The sequence below is a fragment of the Scomber japonicus genome, chromosome 15, assembly GCF_027409825.1.
Source record: "Scomber japonicus isolate fScoJap1 chromosome 15, fScoJap1.pri, whole genome shotgun sequence".
Classification (NCBI taxonomy): Eukaryota; Metazoa; Chordata; class Actinopteri; order Scombriformes; family Scombridae; genus Scomber; species Scomber japonicus.
The window spans coordinates 12,857,313-12,876,783 of NC_070592.1; the positions used below are offsets into that span (position 1 = coordinate 12,857,313).

General features: G+C 45.8%; 1 protein-coding gene across 3 annotated transcripts in view; it reads left to right on the forward strand.

The window, feature by feature from the left end:
* The first annotated feature begins 269 nt into the window (after positions 1 to 269).
* The window catches only part of ash1l (ash1 (absent, small, or homeotic)-like (Drosophila)), a 30,948-nt gene continuing 11,746 nt past the window's right edge, over positions 270 to 19,471 (forward strand). For 2 of the 3 annotated variants that reach the window (XM_053333931.1, XM_053333933.1), the window contains exons 1-12: positions 1,447 to 1,527; positions 4,703 to 5,505; positions 6,289 to 10,714; positions 13,812 to 14,481; positions 14,656 to 14,829; positions 14,971 to 15,065; positions 15,599 to 15,672; positions 15,835 to 15,880; positions 16,121 to 16,226; positions 16,402 to 16,608; positions 16,804 to 16,950; positions 19,333 to 19,441. In XM_053333931.1, coding sequence (XP_053189906.1) covers positions 4,900 to 5,505; positions 6,289 to 10,714; positions 13,812 to 14,481; positions 14,656 to 14,829; positions 14,971 to 15,065; positions 15,599 to 15,672; positions 15,835 to 15,880; positions 16,121 to 16,226; positions 16,402 to 16,608; positions 16,804 to 16,950; positions 19,333 to 19,441 — 6,660 coding nt within the window. In that variant the 5' untranslated portion in view covers positions 1,447 to 1,527; positions 4,703 to 4,899. Of the gene's footprint in view, positions 479 to 1,446; positions 1,528 to 4,702; positions 5,506 to 6,288; positions 10,715 to 13,811; positions 14,482 to 14,655; positions 14,830 to 14,970; positions 15,066 to 15,598; positions 15,673 to 15,834; positions 15,881 to 16,120; positions 16,227 to 16,401; positions 16,609 to 16,803; positions 16,951 to 19,332; positions 19,442 to 19,471 lie in introns of those variants that run through there. The other variant, XM_053333932.1, reaches the window with a different exon arrangement.

Sequence of the window (19,471 nt, forward strand, 5' to 3'; positions counted from 1 at the left end):
CTCCTCCTCCCCAAATCACAGCTTTTCCGCGGCAACCGAAAATAGTGAAATAATGTGAACACAGACATTTTTGTCAATGAGCAGGGAACCGCAGCAACCGCGTAGCCTACAACCGACATTTGCTCTCTCTCTCTCTCCCTCCCTCTCTCGCTCTCTCTCCCTCGCTCTCTCTCTCTCTCCCTCCCTCCCTCCCTCCCTCTCTCCGGGACTGAGTATGCCCGTGTTGTACTGACACAGTAGCGATACGGGGCTGAGCAGACATGGAGGCCCGACTAACGAGAGAGGCCCTTGCTGACACATCCAGGCCCAGCTAAACACCGAGGCGAAGTGGGATTTATCGGAGCATCTCGGGGACATATCACGGATACCAGTTGCTGTAAGGGAAAAGTGGATTTTATGTTTAAAGCAGCGAGGAAGAAGAAATAGAAGATCCATTTCGGGTCTCTGTTGATTCAACGCAGCCGCCATTTTGTTGACAGTTAGTGTTTTTTTTTTTTTTTTTTAATAACCTACAGGGCGCTTTGCATTTGTTATTTTTTTTTACACCACCTTAATATAACTCGCCACCTTTTCATTTTATTTTTTTACGTGTGTATATTTCAGTCGTTTTAATTTATTACGCTTGTCTTTTTAAGGCGACCTCGGGGGGGTATTTTTCTTGCTTTTTAGCTGACCCTGCTAGTGCATCGTTAGCCGCCGTAGCTGAGATGTAGTAATGTTAACACGAGTGCCTGCGATAATGTGACCGGAGATGTTACATTACTCGTGTTGTGTCATAATCGCTCCGTTTACACATATTGTAGATAAAAAGCTGTAGGCGTTTACTACACATTTTGCAGCCTACACAAACACTGTATAAGTTGAAGCCTTGCGGTGTGAAAATGCACCTTAAAATCGTCCCTCAAACAGGGCTCCTCTGATAGATGGCTAGTTAGCCATTGATGCATAATGTAGCTCAGGCTGTCTATCAGTGGACGGTAGCTACTAGCTTGTTACAAAATAAACACACATCTTTTCACAATGCATGGTGTTGTAGCGTTATATTTTATCACTAAAGCTGCGGCGACCATCCTCGATATCTAACCACTGTTGTTGTTATTATTATACAATATGATAAAAATATGTTTTTGTAGTGGGGGGATGCTTTTGCATGCTTGCACTCCTCTTACAACACCTCTAACTCAGGTTAATCAATATTTGCAGGTAGCTGAGAGCTCCGTGCATTGATTTCGGGTTGAGATTTTTGCGGCCACTTTAAAGCATTACCACTTGAAAACAACACACACACACGTTTTCGCTATGTTGTAATATAGTGTCATAAAATGTTAGACAAATTACACATGCCAGGTTAGTCACGTTAGCTCATGGTATCAACACTATCTTACGGTTTTTTTCTTTCTTTCTTCGTGTTTTGGTTTTTTGTCACTTCAGCACTTGGGGGGGAACATAATGTGGCCACCACGTTGATACACACGAAGGGAAGACACAGCCAAATAATGTGAACACCGTTTCTGGACATTTACACAGGTGAGTGCAATACCGGTGTGATACACTCTTTATTATTATTATTCATTTTATAAAGTTGCTGTTGTTACTGCTGACATAATGTCTTGTTTTATGAGCCCTCTAAAACTTGACTTTGAATAGCACGAGTAACACCGTGTGTAAAATAATTTCTCGGCTGCATGCTAAAGTCAACCCCCTAAGGGCGTCTTATAACTGCAAGAGCATGCCTCAAAGGCTGGGTTTCCTTTTCGATTAAGACCGGTATTATGATTATGACTAAATAATCATGAATTTGTAGTTGCTGTGAAAGATTGCGAAGCATGAGGGGCAATTGTTGACTGCACAGGAAACCGAAAGCAGATAACGTTATGTGGTTTGTGTGCAGCCCTCCGCTTGTAAACCACGTTTTTTTTCTTCTCTTGTTTCTTGCATGACTGGGAAACCGTAATTGATTTCATGCACTTTATTTTAAGCCAGTTGACAACAGGGGATAAGCTTCACAAGGAGGGCTCCTAACATGCATTAAAAAAGGGGGGTGTTTTGCATGCCGCTGATCAGACTGACACCTGTCATTCAAACCGCACTCCTTCATTTCTCTCCTGTTTCAAACGATATTTTTATAAGCCACATGCTTTGAAGTGGGGGGTTTGGGCTCAGGTTAAGTCTAGCAGCGATAACAAGTTGCTTTTAGGGTTAAAATTGGCATCTGAAAAAGACGACTGCGTGTGGGGAAAGCGTTCAAACACAGTGCCTACATACAGTACTTACCTGTCCGATTTATTGCAGCTTTTACTGCAACAATTAGCCGCTTGTTTGTCTTAGATTTAGCAACCAGTATAGTAGCCTCTTTACATTAAAGCCACGATCTGGTATACAATTATGTTTGAGCACTTCCTCTGGAGGATGATACAGAACTAATGGTAGTAGTGAAGGAATTTGGCTGCGTGCCCTCCTCCGTACTTGGCTCCCCCTTGCTAATGCCGATGGAGTAAAAAGCTCATGAAAGTGACACGGAGACGCCAGCCCTCATGTGAATGATGTGGGGGGTGGGTGGGTTTGGATACTATTGCTATGGCCAAAGGGAAATCAGCAGTTATGAACAACGTGTGCAAAAAAGTGAGGAGGGAGTGTAAAGGAGGGAGGGAGGGAGTAAGGGAAGGGGAAAGAAGAGGAGGGGAGGAGAGGGGGGGGGGCGGGAAGTTGTTTACTACGTTCCTGTCTGCGCTGCCATTTCTTAGCCCTGTTGGTCTGATATTGATTATTGATTGTGCATTTTTTTCATACTCAATTCTTGCAGCTTGTTCTCATCTTCAATGCCATTTATTCTCCCCAACCTCTTTCTTGGTTTGGCTATAATAATTCAGAAAGTGAAAGCAAACAACAGAGAGTCATGAGTAATATCTGCCTTTTTGAAACCAGTAGTGTTGTTGTTCTGTTGTTTTGCATTATGACTGTAATAAGGGCAACGGCTGTAATGTGTCACCTGCTGCGCAAATACAAAAGTATGTCGAGGTTAAACGTGAAAACAATATCCTGTAGTCTTGAAGCTTATCAATCTCAAAATAGAAAGCCGTTCAGCTTAGTATCAGATAATTTGCAGGAGAACAAGTGCCAGTAAATGGCCTGGCTGAGCTTGTTAGAGGTGAGAGGAATGTTTTGACTTTCTGAGAGGCTTTTCTCTAGATTTGTGTCAGTATCCTCTCATAGAATTAGGTGCCACAGTGGCTTGTTTTTTGGCATGGTTGCTGTTAAGGCAGCGGAAGTAGCTAGTATCACAGCAAGCGTTTCGTATTTAAGAATAAGGAGAGCATTTGTCACTCTGTGAGAAATACACAGACCGGAGTTTAGGGGGATGGTGGGTGAAATGTGTTTTTGATTAAAGTAGGACCACAGTGACTTTAGTTTGTGTGCTGTTCCTGCTGCTCTCCAAGTTTGCGAAATAGAGGAGGGATAGAAACGGAAAAGCTTAAAGAAAACGGTGAAAGAACACAGAGATTGATGGAGTGTTCAAGAAAAGAGGGAGGTGTGATTTGAGTGTGGTATGTGTAGCAAGGGGGCTGGGGGGGAGTGTGCAGTTTTGAGGCGAAATGGGGTGAGTAATTGAAGTAAACACAGAAAAGAGGGTGTGGGGGGGGGGGGGGGGGGGGGGGGGGGGGTGATACAGGCCAGACTCCAAAAAAATTGGGCTGCCTTCTTTATGGTGTGGTTCAACAGAAAATCTCTACTACTGTTTTCCACAGTCATAATCCAAAACAAACAGTCTAAGACTCTGTTGGGCAGATCCCCCCTCCTCCTTTTTTTTTTGCTGTGACGTTTTACCGATGTGACGACTAGTATGACTTTCCCGGCGCTCCATTAAGTGGCTCCTTTAGTGCTCTCCACTAATGTAGGGCGCAGAGAAACCGCCGGCACGTTGACGCTCTATCACTCACTCTCAGTTGCTGCTGGCAAAGGCTGCGAAAGGCAGCCAGATCCTCTGTCTAGTCCCAGAGGGCTCAAAGTGCTGAGGTCACAGTTCTGAATTGCCTCAAAATGACTTCACCCGGAGAAAGCACCTGCTTGGGGGCGAATCTGCATTAAATCACTCAGTGGACACAGGGAGCTGTAGACGACTCCATTGAATTGGGCCGTCCTCTAAGGAGCACAATTAGGAAAACTGCTGTTCTCTGCTGCTGCTGTGCCGCTATTACAAGCACCCGTTTTCACTGCAACTAATGAGGAAAGTTAGAGGATTAGTCATTTGGCATCTTATCCTGTAACACCTTGCTAGGATTTGACAGCACTGTGAGGTTAACTATTGACTCTGAACCTTTTTGGGAGCTTTGTAAGTTCTCAGGTGGGCAATTCAGAGTCCTTGAGCCTTAAGGTTAGATTTCTCAGGTAGAGGAGCTGAGGCTGTGTAAATAGGTCACAGATTGTTACAGATTGTTGTAGCTGTGAGGACGAACACACCATATAAAGTCACCCAGACAGGATGAAGGACAGCCTCTAACCAAATAGATGATAAAAATTGTTGCCCCCTTCGTCTGCTCCACACCATCATTCATTATAAGTAATTTTATACTTCTCAGTTGTAGGGCACTGTTTTAAGTTGATGGTCTGTATTGCGATGACTAATGTGGAATTTGTTCTTGCCCCCTCCACCCTCTCCTTCCTTCTCTCTCTCTCCCCGCTCTACCTTTCTTTACCACTACAGTTGAAGGACGGAGAAAGAGGGCTGGACAGCTGAGGAAGGGAGAGAAGCCACCTCAAAACAAGGAGAGCTTCACCCTCACCGTTATCCCCCTCCCCCCTTTTCCCCCCATTTCCCCCTATCCCATTCCCTAACAAAAACTCTACCCGGTATCCACAGCTTCCCCTCCCTTGTAAACCTGCACAGTCCCTAAAGTTCTGATGGATCAGAAGATTCAGGGGGGAACTGCAACTCCACCCCCTCTCCTCTCAGGTGCTCCTGCAGGGGAGCGAGAGAAGGAGGGGGGGAGTGGAAAGAAAGAAGAGGATGAGGACAAGAAGAGGGACAGGGAGAAGGAGGGAGCTGCCACTGTCTCCGCTAGCGCAGGAGGTGCGGGAGTAGGTGGACCAGGAGGCGCCGGTAGTGACCAGTCCCACTTCTCCATCAAGGAGAGCAGCTTGTCCGAGGGTAATGTCAAACTTAAGATTGGCCTCCAAGCAAAGCGCATGAAGAAACCCCCGAAGATCTTGGAGAATTATGTTTGCAGACCAGCCTTCAGGGCCACCGTGAGGCACACAGGCCGCGGAGGAGGTGGCGCGCGAGGAAACCGCGCAGCAGCAACAGGTGATGGGCCCGGCGGTCAGAGCCAGAGTCCTTCACATGTCAGGGAAAAAGAGAGAGAGCAGAGTCCAAGTGTCAACAGACCAGCCCCAACATCCTCATCTACCCCCTCCACTAAAGCTGCTACGCCACCACCTCCTGCTCCTCTTCCCGCCAGCACTACCACCCTGTCACCCTCCCAAGTGAATGGGAGCGCTCCAAAAAGGGTAAGGAGGGAAGACAGTGAATTTTATGTATTTTGATTATGCATTGGATTCAGACACCGCCAGCATGTTCACCAGTGTAAGTTTCTGTGCCTGCACTGTTAAAAACTGTTATCAGTCATCTGCGAGGCAGCGGTCCACAACAAGGTTAGCCTAGTAATCACCATGTTATTGCACAGATTAAGAGTGGAGCATAAATTGTTCTTTAGTTTTCTTTGTGTTCTCTGTTGGCCTGTCTCTATTCATCACACACAACCCCCCACCCCCCACCCCAATTTCCCTCTGTCTGTGTCGTCTATCCTCTGTCTCTGCCTGGCCACGTCCTCTCCACCCCCCTCCCCTACATGACCTCTCTCGCCGGCTCTCTCTCGTTGTCCCCAATCTGACCCTGATAAGTGTTATTGAGTTGAGTGCAACTTCCCCCCCTGGGCAGGCTCAGGAGGAAGCATCAGACAGAAAATCCTATCAATGAATAGCAGTTTGTAAAGGGTAAAAAACGTATGTCGCTGAGTGATGAGTTTGTACTTCTAGCTGTGGCTGTTTATGGGCAAAAGTGTTAGGTTGAGTGGCATTAGGGTCATAGCTGCTCTTAACTTTGCCACATTCATTCCAAATGTGTCATTAGATATCAGATTATCATTTTATTAACCACCTAATAAATTGTTCAAATGTTGAGAGACAAAAGCTAACTGCTAAATGTATTTCTTATATGTAATAATTAATGACCAATTACCCCCTAATAACTCTCATTAATCACATCTTGTCTGTTTTTTTATTTTATTTTAGGGTCCACCAAAGATGGATTGCAAGTCTGATACAAAGCCAGACACAAAAGCAGCCTCCACCACATCTGAGAGACCCCTTAATCTTCACCGCCCTCAACCAGACAGCAAAACACATCCCTTTGGGAAGAAAACACCGACTCCACTACCCAACCCTCGGACATCTTCACCTTCACCACCACTACCTGCATCAAAGGAACCCAGCTTTGAAGGTGTTAAACCTCCTCAGTACACCTTCAGCACTGAAAGTCAGAGAGACAAGGAAAAAGGTGTTCAAAGTTGGGGAGCCCCAACAGTCACTGAGAAATTGGCTCAACTCATAGCGACTTGCCCACCATCAAAGACCCCTAAGCCAGCCAAACCTGCAAAGACTGACCCCACTCCTCCTCTACCAAACTCAGGCTTTATGGCCCCCACAGCCAAGCAACGAGACAGGGCTATGGCTAATAGGAACACGTATTCAAGAATGATCCACCTTTCTCCACCACCTCCTGTGTCACGGCCGCCTGGTCGGCCCTATGGTTCTCGGAACAAAGACAATGTTATGGAAAATGTACCTACCATGACACAACTGAGGAGGGAGGACATGGATGGTGCTGGGAAAGCTAGTAGCAGCAACAGCAACAACAACAACAGCAGCAGCAACAACAGCAGTCGCAGCAACAGCCCAGCACTCACCTATGGCAATAACCGGCTGTCAGCCATGTCAAAGGACAGCAACGACAACAGCAACGTTAGCATTTCTAAACAACAGTCACGTCCCAGTCACTGCCTACCGCACACCACATCTTCGCTGTCTTGCCCCATTTCATCCTCTTCCAACACATCAGCTGAGCAGAGGACAGTGAGTGCAGTGAGTCACCTGGGCTCTTCTGCTCCCTCACAAGGACACCACGCACGAGAGAGTCCTGCCCATGCAGAGGAAAGCAGTGCAAGTGATAGAGAGCAGGACATGGACAGCCCCAGAGACTTAACCAAGTGCCCTCCTCTAACAGGAACAGGAAAGTCAGAAGGGAAAGATAGGGGGGCTAGTAATCAGTCACTGCGAATTGAGAGGGGGAAGAGCTCTAGTCCAAGTAAGCGCAGTCCCAACCATGATAGTAACCGACCTGGTCGGACTGGCAGTCCCCCTGAGCCCATGAGACAAAGGGCACTTTCCCCACCAGAGCCAGATGATGATGATGATGAATGCCCACAGTCGCCTCTTAGAGATGATTCTCCTGATTCATCCATAGACTCTCCCGCAGAGCAGGACAGCAAACCCCTTAAAAAACGCAGAGGAAGAAAACCCCGCTGGAGCCGTGTTATGAACAAGGCGCAGAATCAGAGAGCAGGCCAGGACAGTCCCTTCGACCAAACCACCATGCCTTTATCTTTAAGCTTGGAAACGCCACCGCCGGTTAAAAGACCTGTGGGCAGGCCTCCCAATCCAAATAAGGTAAAACCAAATCCTGTGCCACAAAGTCCAGTGTCACAGCTCTTCCCCCTTGCCCCCCAGCCCAAGAAAAGGGGAAGGCCAAAGTCCAAAATGCCGAGACTTGATGGCCCGGCTCATGGGCGCCCCCCTAGTAAGATGGTTCCTTCCAAGGTTTTTTCATCTTTACTTAAGTCCAAAGAAGAGCAGGACCCCCCTGTTCTTCACCCAGAGGTGGACCTGAATCCCCCTAAACCTATGCCTAGAAAACGTGGACGCCCTAAGCGCCTTCCCCCTACCTTACCCCAGGAGGGTCAGCCTCCCACACTGGCTCCAGAGGCAGGGGACATGGGAGACAAACGTTTTCGCAGCAAAGGAAACGGGCAGCTTATCATGAAAACTATCATAGGCAAGATCAACAAGATGAAAAGTGTGAAACGGAAACGTATTCTCAGTCAAATCTTGTTAGGCCCGAGACCAGAAGACCCCCCTAAAGTGACCAACAGTGGGGTGGTTGGCTCTGTAGAAGTTGCAACCCAATCTTTGTCCTCCCTGGCTGCTTCTTTTGGGGGAAAACTTGGGCCCCAAATTAATGTTAGCAAAAAAGGCACAATATACATGGGTAAGAGGAGAGGCCGTAAACCAAAAGCTATGAGTAATGCCTCAGCTTCAACACCGCCACCAGAACCCTTCCTATCACCAAACACCACTTCCCCTCTCCATCACCATCAGTCACAGTCCCAGCAACAGCACCAGCTCTCCTCTTCAGAGGTCTTCCCCTCTCCCTCCCTCTCACAGTCTAGTGGAGGCCACAGTCCCATCAGCGATGCCAGCTTTGTAGAGCCAGGTTCAGTGCACTTTGCAGGTCACTCTCACTATTCAAACCCCCATCATAGCCACAGCACGTTCTCCTTCCCTCCCCCAACCTTTTCAGCCCCTAATCCTCGCCACACAGGGCTGGGTTCCACGGCATCATCTATGGCAACAGCAGCTTCCCAGAAAAAGTCTTGCCGTGGATATCATCATCACCACCACCATTACAGGCAGCACTACCACTACCATAAGCTCTCTCCTCCCAGGCCGCTCCATCCCACCTCTCCTGCCCCCCTCAGTGAGCTAAAAGAAGCCACTCCATCACCGGTCAGTGAGTCACACAGTGAGGAGACAGTGCCCAGTGACAGCGGTATAGGAACAGACAACAACAGCACCTCTGACCGTGGTGAGAAAGCTGGAGGTGCAGGTGGCTTGGGTGGAATTGGGATGCCACCCGGGATGGGCAGTGGCTTATTAATGCCAGGGGTCATCGGTTCAGCGATGGGCCCAGCGATCGGCCTCAACTCCAGAGGCAGGCGGCGACACTCCGCTGTGCTTATGGAACATCCCTCACCCTCTCCATCACCCCACGGGGCAAGGTCATCACCCGATCCCCGGAGACCTCACCCAGCAGCTCCCGCCTCCTCCTTAATGGGACACAAGGAAAAACATAAGCACAAGTGTAAACGCCGTAGCCATGGATGCCCTGGTTATGATAAGCTAAAGAGACAGAAGAGGAAACGCAAGAAGAAGTACCTGCAGTTGCGCTCTCGGCGGCACGACCCAGACTTTCTCGCTGAGCTGGATGAGATTGTTGTGAGACTGAGTGAAATACGGATAGCACACCGTACCACGGGGCACCGCCTTGGCAGTGGAATAGGTATGGCTGCGGGAACAAGTAGAGTGCCAGGAGTGGGGAGCCGGACCAGCAGTGGCATGGGAGGCACAGGCGGCCCTCCACCACATCATTATGTCCACAGGGACCTCCTGCCTACAATCTTCAGGGTTAATTTTGGCAGCTTCTACTCTCATCCTGCGTACTCCTGTGACCCATTGCACTATGTTCGTAAACCAGACATGAAGAAGAAACGAGGACGGCCTCCCAAACTGAGAGAGTCCATGTCTGAGGTTCCCTTTGTACCTGGGCTTGGATTCCCGCTCTCCAGTGGGGGCTTCTATCACCCCTCCTATAGCGTTCCTTACTCCTCTGGGCCCCTGGGGTTGGGGTATTACAGAGGCTTTCCTCCAGCTAGCGCTCTGTATCCCCACCCACACCACCAGTCACCCCACACAGCCCCATCCCACCACTCCCACCATTCACCAACTTTCCCCCCTCCTCCCCCAACATCTTACATGCACCATCACCACCCTTCACATCTCCTGCTGAACCCCTCCAAATTTCATAAGAAGAAACATAAGCTGCTTAGGCAGGAGTACCTGGGAGGAGGAAGGTCGCCTGTGCTGTACCCACCCATGTCCTCTGAGCTTTCCTTCAACTGGCACCACAAACACAAACACAGGCACAAACACAGAGAGCGCTGTGCCGAGGAGGACCGGGAGGAAGCACCGAGAGGAGGATCGGCGAGCCGGGCTAGTGCAGGGATTTCTGAGGGTGGATCATCAGGGAAAGGAGAGCGGGTAGGCAGTTTGGGAATGGCAGAGTCTTTACAACGATGCCGCTTTGGACGAGACACCCCCAGTAACAGTGCCAGCAAACAAACAGCTACCACCTCTGCCAACTCCCCTTCTTCTTCATCATCCTCATCTGCGGAAAGGTACAAGCGCAAAGAGAGCTCAATGTCCTGTCTAGGGCCTTCCAGACTAGCACTGGGTAGCAGCTCAAAAAGCCACCACCCAGTAGAGTCCTGGTTCAGGATGGGCAACTCTGAAGCAGACTATTCTAAGCTTTCACGGAGTCATGTAGTGCCTGGTCAGGGTCCCTTCTCAGACGGACGGGCCGAAGACCCCGCAGGTTGCTCGGACAGCGAGGATGAGGAGCCGCTCTCGCCCACAGAGGAGTTAGAGCCTAGAGGCCACGATTCTCCAAACCTTACAAATTTGTTTGCCTCTGCTCTCACCCGCACTACCATGAGGGGGAATAGGAGCAGAAAGACTGAGGTAGCCCCTGAGAACTCCGGCTTCTCCCGCATGGACCGACCGATAAGGAAGGACCGTGCAACATCAGCTGAGAGGAGAGAATTAGGTAGGTCTGATTTGGTTGACTTAACTTGTAAAAGGATTTGTATGAATGCCCACAGCAGAGCATCTACTAATCAGCTGATACACAGGTTACTACAGCATCTGCAGTTAATTTAAAATAGAGAAAAGACTGTCTTATAACCAGTAACTCACAGGGAGCTATTTGCATTTATTTATACACAGACGTTTCATTCACTGCATTTAAATCCCATATCATTCATGTCACCCTCTAAGCTTTTGAGCTCAATGAGATATTTTGCACAGAAAATCTTTTGACCCAAATTAAATTTGACATTGTGAAAGGTTATTGGAGTAAGTTGTGCACCAAATTCACTTTCCAAAAATAGTTCGGATGACATTGTAGCAAGAATCCTGTGGCTAAATATTATTGGCCAATGTCTGATGAGCTTTATGGCTCGGCACAGCTATGGTGAAAACTGGCACAGTGTGCAATCAATTTGATCCGGCACTGATTCCAGGACTATGTATTTAGGCAATAACCCCTTTCAGACGTTGCCATATGGCACAGCAAGTGAGCTGTGAAACCTTTTTTTTTTTTTATCCTCAGCCTGAAGCCTGCGTATCTCTTGAAAAACATTCATAGAAACTGATAATTAACGTAGTGGTTACCTCTAGAACCATCCATACCTCAGTTGTGGTCGGATCAAACGCCTCTGGAAATAGATATGTTCTGCTTCTTTAGCCCTCCCAGCTGTCCTCCATCTGAAGAAAGAAAATGCGAAGTGGAATAGGCCACTTATTTTCCTTTTGAAATACATTGTCTGACATTTGGTAGCGCTTACTAGTGGTTACAGGCTTTAAAGGAAAAAAAAAGAAAAAAAAAAAGTAATGACTTCTACTGACTCCACTGTGAATGTGGATGACCACAGTTGATATAACATTTCTGCCAGAGCTCATCTTACTGAAGGGGTGGAGTGTTTTGTTAACATGCTATATTTAGTAGAAATTTCCCTTTAAAGCCCCCAGTGTGAGGTATAGTCCTGTCGTTCGAATACACCAAGCACCTGCGCTCAAAAATTGCTAATGTAAGACACTGTCCCATTAGCAATGCTCTCGCTTCATCTCTGTGACTGATGCGCTTGTGTGTGCGTGTGTGTGCGTGTGAGCAGTTGTAGGGTGCATGTTTCTGCGTGAGTATTACTTAATGTTTATGTGCGTGCTCTAAGGTCCATGTTGAGGCAGCATGGTGTTGTTCAAACCAAGCCAGGGTAATCCTGGATTAGAGCTCAGGACTTGGGGTCAACCAACAGTCACAGACAGCACTGTGGAGGTAGAGGAGGCCATGAGTGGGGACTGGGGCTGGCACATTAGACAAGTAAGGAGTGATGGAGGAAGACAGATGCACATTGGGACAGAACAGCAGGATTTGTAAGAGAGGCCCAGGATGGGGTGTAGCATTAGAAAGCAGGTGTTAAGTATGTTTCCATCCAAAATGTGCAGATTTTAAGTTTTTTCTTTTTTAAGTGAAAACAAAAGAAAATGTAATTAAATGAAGTGTTTCTATCAACTACTGTAATATGTCATATATTCAGCCTGCTTTGCCTGAACACTGCGCTGACTGACTGATGTGTGGTAGAGTTTCACACTACCACACATGATAACCCATCACGACCACATGTCAAACCATTCACACATGTTAATAGGACACGGGTCAGGCAATGGGTGAAACTCGTCCGCTCTGATTAGCCAGTTAATCTGTCATCCCACATCGACCCTCTCTTACCTGCTCAGTTGGGTTACATGTGCGCTCTTTGATCTTACAGTGGGTAGTCCACATGGGTCACTGGACAGGGGGGAAACCCTTCTTTCACTGAGCCTTGACTCATTCCTGACACATACCATATGGTGCCGATAGACTTATACCAGTAATATAACTAGTAAAAGTATTAATGTCCTGAACAGTTCTCTCAGAAAAGGTGCGCTTAAGTGATTCAATCTGTCACTACCCTTTTTGCACATCTTCTTGGTATCAGTACACCAACTCTTCTACCTCAGCCAAGTGTTGAGACAGTTATGTAATATTTAGGTGAATTCTCATTGAGAATTTCTACTAAACAGATTGAATGTGCTCAAAATAGTTGGATGGAAACTTTCTTAATGTGTCAGTAGAACAATGAAAAAAAAAGGAGGAGCAGTTTACAGGAATAACACTTTGTCAAGTGTGAACAAGCTACAGAAATATAAATGTCATTAGGTCATTGAATTTGAAAGTATGGGGGAATATGGGGTCTAGGTTGGGGTTGTCTCTCAAGACAAGGATGAAAAAGCTGAAAGAAGTAGAAATAACAAAAAGAGGAGTTTTCTAAGGTCAGACAAGGGGGGTCGGGGCACACGAGCACAGTGTTAATGGGGAAAAAAGGTTGTGAAGAATGCGTCAAAAGTGAAGCAGAATCTTGTAATGTCAAAAAAAAGGGGGTAGGTAGAAAGGGAGAGCATGGGAGTATGTTTAAGAAAAATGTAAATGAGGATGGAGGAGGTATTTCTAGAAAGATAAATGTAAAAACTCCTGTGAAGGGCAAGCTGGGGGGGAAGAGGCTTGTAGCAATAACATAACTGTAGAGGCAGCGATGATCAATATAGGTGACAGTTAGGGGGAAACGAGAGATTGATGAGTTTAGAAGAAAAGAGAAGTTGCAAACTGATCACAGCTAAGAGATTGTGACAAGATAAGAGTAAGCTACTCTGTGTATCTTCATTTACCATCGAATGCTTGTTGAAAATAGCAGCTTTGAGGCGGTTCATTTATGTTGTGGAAAATGCTGACATTATTATTGGAAGGTGCCAATCACACCCTGCTGTTGCCTCCATGTAGCTTCAATGTGGTTTTCTTAGGTTCGATGTCCAAATCAGTAATAGATTATTTTGTCATATATTCATCTTAGGTGTGAAAAGTGTGAATTGTAGAGTGCTCAGTATTCTTTGGGCCACACAGTAGATTATCGCAGAATGGTATCCTACAGCTCCCTGCGATTGACAGCTGTCTAAACAGTCTTAATGTTACATAAAAACGTTGCTAAGAATGACTTGCTTAAGGTGTGTTATTTGTAGCCCAAAGCTAATATCGCTGTTTCTTTGACTAGGGTCATCAGGTATTCAGACAAGAGGCGGTGTCCTCTCGACCCCTGAAGGGCCCGACGTATCCCTGCACCACCGGCAGCAACACCATCACCAACCTTCTCTGTTTCACTCTCACGGCTCTGCCTCCTCCGCCTGCCTCTCCCCCTCCCAGGACTGTTGCCTGGATGCCTCCCTGCCCCACCACTCCCATCGAGCACAGCCATCCAAACACAGCCTCCACCACGTCAACAAAATCCTGCGCGCAAAGAAACTACAGAGACAAGCTCGCACAGGAAACAACGTGGTTAAGAAGAGGGGCCCCGGGCGTCCCAGGAAACACCCATTACCCTCCCCGCCGCCATCTCCACCCCCTGTAGTTGAGTTGAATCCTACCCGACACAGGGACAGAGGGGCAGAGCGGCCAGCGGGGAGCAGGGCGTGGGAGGGGGACACTGTTACAGATGCTATTGAGGCAGTAGTTCAGGGCCAGCGTAGGAAAGGTCAGAAGAGGAAGCACTGGGAGAGAGATGGGGATGAGGAAGAAGAGGAGGCAGAAGAGGACGGGGAGGTAGAGGAGACTGAGGAGCGATTGCAAGACAGAGGAGAGGAGAACCTGGGGAACCTGGTGGCAAGGTCCAGAACTGGGTCTGGAAGGAGTTGGCTTACCCAGGACGAGCTCAATCACTTTCGGGGGTAAGCAGATTTTCACTACAGTGTTTTTGTTAAATCTTTATACTTTAACCTTGACTGAGGGACTCAGACAAAGATTCAGAGTGAGTAGTAGTGTTAGAATTTAGTGTTGTTATATATAGGAACATTTATTAAGTCCAGTCGTCACTAGAAACCAAGTCATGGTTCTAATTTTAGCTCAGTGGAGGGCAAGCCAGATGGCCACTGCTCCCCAGAACGCCCCGGCACCGTCTCCAGGGAACAAGCTCCACCCATCCCAATACCCAACCAACGGGAGAAGAGAGCAGCCAGACCTCCAAAGAAGAAGTTTCAGAAGGCGGGGCTTTACTCTGATGTGTACAAGACTGAAGAGTGAGTCCTAAAGAAATCTTAAACAAAATCATCTCTTTCTTCTTCTTCAGATATTTATTTTACCAACAAAAACATCATATTGAGTTTTTCTGCACTGCTCTTGAAGTGCTTTTTACATTTCACTGTTTCTGTACGTTTTAGCCCCCGGAGTCAACTTCTGCAGCTAAAGAAAGAGAAGCTAGAGTACATACCTGGGGAACATGAGTATGGATTGTTTCCAGCTCCTATACATGTTGGTGAGTCTCAGTGTGGATCACTTTTTTTTTTAAACAGCATCTCTAATTTAAAAAAACCACAGGATTTGAGCATGTAATCACTACCAAAATGAATTGACTGCTAAACTTAAAACAGATCTTCGTTATTTAAGTTTCCTGATGTTTTTGATGTCAAAGGTTTGAATACATGTCATGTTTTCCATATGCAGAAGTAAAAACAGGAGCCTGTATTATTAAGTTGGTTGGAGAACTTTGTTGAGTTGAACCCAGAAAAGCTCTTAGCAAAGTTACCCAGATAACCCAATAAATGTGGTTTTGGGTACAAGACTTTACTTTTTCATTTTCTACAGGCTTATAATTTTAGCTCTGACCTGATGAAAAACATACAAAATACCCTTTTTTTCCATCAAGAAGCTAACATTTGTTTTTATTGAATATTCATGAATCATGCTACTCTGCTACTGGCATATTTAATCATGACTATAATGTTCCTTCTTCTTTTATGTTTCAATTTTATTTTCCCTCCCCAACTTTTCTTTTATTTATTTTTTCAGGGAAGTACCTGAGACAGAAACGCATTGATTTCCAGTTGCCTTATGACATCTTATGGCTGTGGAAACACGATCAGGTAATCAATCATGTTGAGAACCAAGTGTTGGAGAGTTTTTCCATCGTCAGAGTAAAACACTGATGAGTGGTCTCAGAAGTTATTGCATCAGTGGAGGCCCTCATAAGTTTTTTTTTCTCTCTTTAAGTTGATCTGTGTTTACCGTTCTGTTTTATTTTTCAGCTTTACAAGAGGCCTGATGTCCCCCTTTATAAAAAGATCAGATCAAGTGAGTATCCAGCTTTGCTCTTGTGATCCAGACAGAATGTAAATTGTAGCCAGATCAATTAATTTACCTCCACTTTATTGTTGCCTTGCAGATGTGGTTTTGACTCTTCCTCGTTGTTAATTATATACACTGTTTGCAAAACAGGAATTAAAAGTATTTGATGTTCTCATTGCTGGTCACACTTCTTGAGAGTGTTGATAACAGTTAATCTAAATTTATAATCCCCTGTTTGTGTCTCAGATGTCTATGTGGATGTAAAGCCTCTCTCGGGTTATGAGACAACTACATGCAACTGCAAAGCTCCAAGCATGAATGAAAAAGGCTGCCTGGATGATTGTCTGAACAGGTAAAAAGACACAAATGTTGGAAGTAGAGCTCATATAAATGTCTTTCAGGAATCAGTATTTTCAAATTGATCAACAAGCTAGCAGTTTATACAACTAAAAACATAACATGTTATCACTAATACAGTTCAGTTCTTGTTATACATTTGTGGAAGTTAACAAATGTCTTTTCTCCAGGATGAGCTTCGCTGAGTGCTCTCCCAGCACCTGTCCGTGTGTCGAGCAGTGTGACAACCAGCACATCCAGAGACACGAATGGGTCCAGTGTCTGGAGAGATTCCGAGCCGAGGGCAAAGGCTGGGGCATTCGCACCAAGGAGACTCTCCGCTCTGGGCAGTTTATCATTGAGTACCTGGGGGAAGTGGTTAGCGAGCAGGAGTTCAGGTGAGACAATTTGGTCATGTACTGTGAAAGAAATTGTTGTTGTTGGTAGCTCTGCTTTGATAAGTATGGAGATGTGAGAAGACTTAGCATATTCTGCCTGTTTGACTTCAGTTATTCTTTATCTGCACATGTAAATGAATGAAGTGTTGCCTTTTTCCTTTAATCTTCCACTTCCTCTACATTGCCTTGTTTCAGGAGCCGTATGATGGAGCAGTACTTCTCCCACAGTGGCCAATACTGTCTGAACCTGGACAGCGGCATGGTGATTGACAGCTACAGAATGGGCAATGAGGCACGCTTCATAAACCATAGCTGTGAACCCAACTGTGAGATGCAGAAGTGGTGAGTGTCACGGCAGCTTTAAGCCAGTTCTCCTCTTAATGTCCTTGTGGTGCTTTTGGGTTCTCACCAAAGTCCAGATTTGGCTAAGCCTATTCAGGAAAGAGCCTGAGTGGTTGTCACACATGTCAGATAATTGAGGCACAAACTGCACCTGTTTGACTGTGATGAAAAAGAAGGAGCACCGCTTAGACTCACACGGGATGTAGAATTAATGGAAATGGTAACGGTGTCCCCATTAGGAGTGTCAGAAAGGTGCGTTTGTGGAAGCCGGATGAAGAGCCAATACGGACGAAACGTTGCCTTTTTAGTCCAGTAAAGCGCTCCAGATTCCCATTAGGAAAACCAGATTAGTAGGATTTACCACATTGCAATGATTAGACTCTGGTACATCATCAGTCACAAAGAATAACTTGAAGGCAGACACACTGTTGAACAAGTGAAGCTGAGAGCGCTATATTTTTTTGGGAGAGGAGAGAGTGGGAGTCATGTCATTTGGTTAAAGAACTGGAAAATAGACAAGCCTATAAAATTTCCTAAATTGCTGTTCCCATATCTGATGATTTGGGTGAGATAGGCAATGTGTTATTTGTTCTGAAGGAGGCAAACCGAGTATAGTGAACGTTTTAGAAAGGCTAGAAAGATACTGAGCATAGAAATGATTATTTTGGTATGATTTGATCAAAATAAAAAAATAGAGTCGAGGCCAGCCAAACCGCGAAAACTCTTTTAGTACTTCCATTGATGACAAAACAGAGGTTACAGAACAGGTTGCAGGGAATCGTGTAGCTTTGTGTGTATTTTCATGCATCTTCAGCTTCAGGTTCACATATTAGATTTTTTTCATTTATTCATCACAGCTATACAGTGAAGATACTGTAACCAAAGGCGCGGATAAAAAGTAACAGTATATATTAATCACTAGTTTGCTGCCCTAGTTTGGTTGTCTTACATGATACCTTTAAAAGGGACACGTGTAGCAGGTGCACTTCATTGTAAATGAGACTACTCTGCCTCTAAACCCCTGGTTGTGTGGTGGTAATCTGATGAGATCAACTCAGCCACTCTGCCAGTGTTCAGAGAACTAAATGGCTTAAAGGCCTTGCACTACGCCAAAACAATTCACCGGTTTCCTGAGGGATTGTTCTCCCAGCGTGGTTAAATCCACTGCAACTGGAGACCTGGATGAGCCGGCCTCGCTGGGCCTGACTTTTCTAAGTGAAAACCTACTTGATTTGTTGTGGTTTGCCTGAATATGGTGAATGTGCACAAATGTGTCATCACAGTTTAACTCTCGGAGGATTTGATTGAGGACAGCTAATGACCTCACTGAGACGACTATGAAATCGTAGCCTCTGCCCTCCAGCATAGACCAGCTCATAATCTAGGGCACTGGTCGGTGCAGTGCGTGCGTGTGTGTTTGTGTGTGTGTGTGTGTAATGTAGAGTGGCCAGGCTGAAATAAAAGACTCCAAAAGGATGGAGGATTTTCAGCACAAAGCCTAAAGAGTCATCCATCTTGTCACAGAAGAGAGATTACATGCAACCGGGCCTTAGATACAGCTGTAGTGCTTGAAGACAATGCGCTGAACCAGCTTTTTACCCCTATAGAAGGAATAAATTATCAAGAGGCTGGCAAATAGAATAGTGAGCTTTATTCTTAGAAGAAAAGCTGGAGCACTGCTTCATTCGGAGAGGAGAAAACGTGTTGAGTGGTCGCCAAGTAGAGCAAATGAGAACCAAGACTTTTCTCTTTTTGTCCCAATTTATAAGGTCTTAATTTAATTGTCATTCTGATAGTGATAGTAAAAAGTTGTGCTTGAAAACAAGAGAGGAGCTTCAGGCAGAGAATATCACTTTCTTACCCCAAATGCCCCTTTTACATGAACCTCCTAATAGTTTTGTTTTAGACGGGTGTGTGAAACAGTGTGACTCTTTGGTCCATGGACAAACGTTGAGTACGATGTGTTTGCCCTCAGTCATTGTCAAAATCTCTTTTTAGATACCAGAAAGCTTTACCTGAATATTATTTGATCTGATATTTTCCCTTTATTGTGTTTTCTGAGGTGAATTAACAACATTATTCTTATGAACCTTTTTGCATGATAACATCAATATATGTTTATGATATATTTTTGAAGATTTATTGCTAAACTACAACTTTTGAACATAGTCTGTAAGATAAGTAAACTAACAGCGTATGCACTCCTGCCAGAAAGGGAAAACCAATCATTCCTTTAACTTCAAATTGGCATATTTATATTAGTACATTTCAACAATTGTTTATTTAACAAATGTCCTTGTGCTTTATGACTATGTGTAAAATTCATCGTGTGGATGCTGCACTCATCACTCATTCCACCTTTCTGTGACTTCCCTCCTTCAGGTCGGTGAATGGGGTGTACAGAATCGGTCTCTTTGCTCTCAAGGACATCACCAGCGGTACTGAGCTCACCTACGACTACAACTTCCATTCGTTCAACACGGAAGAGCAGGTGAAGCATCATCTCTCACCTCCTCGTTGA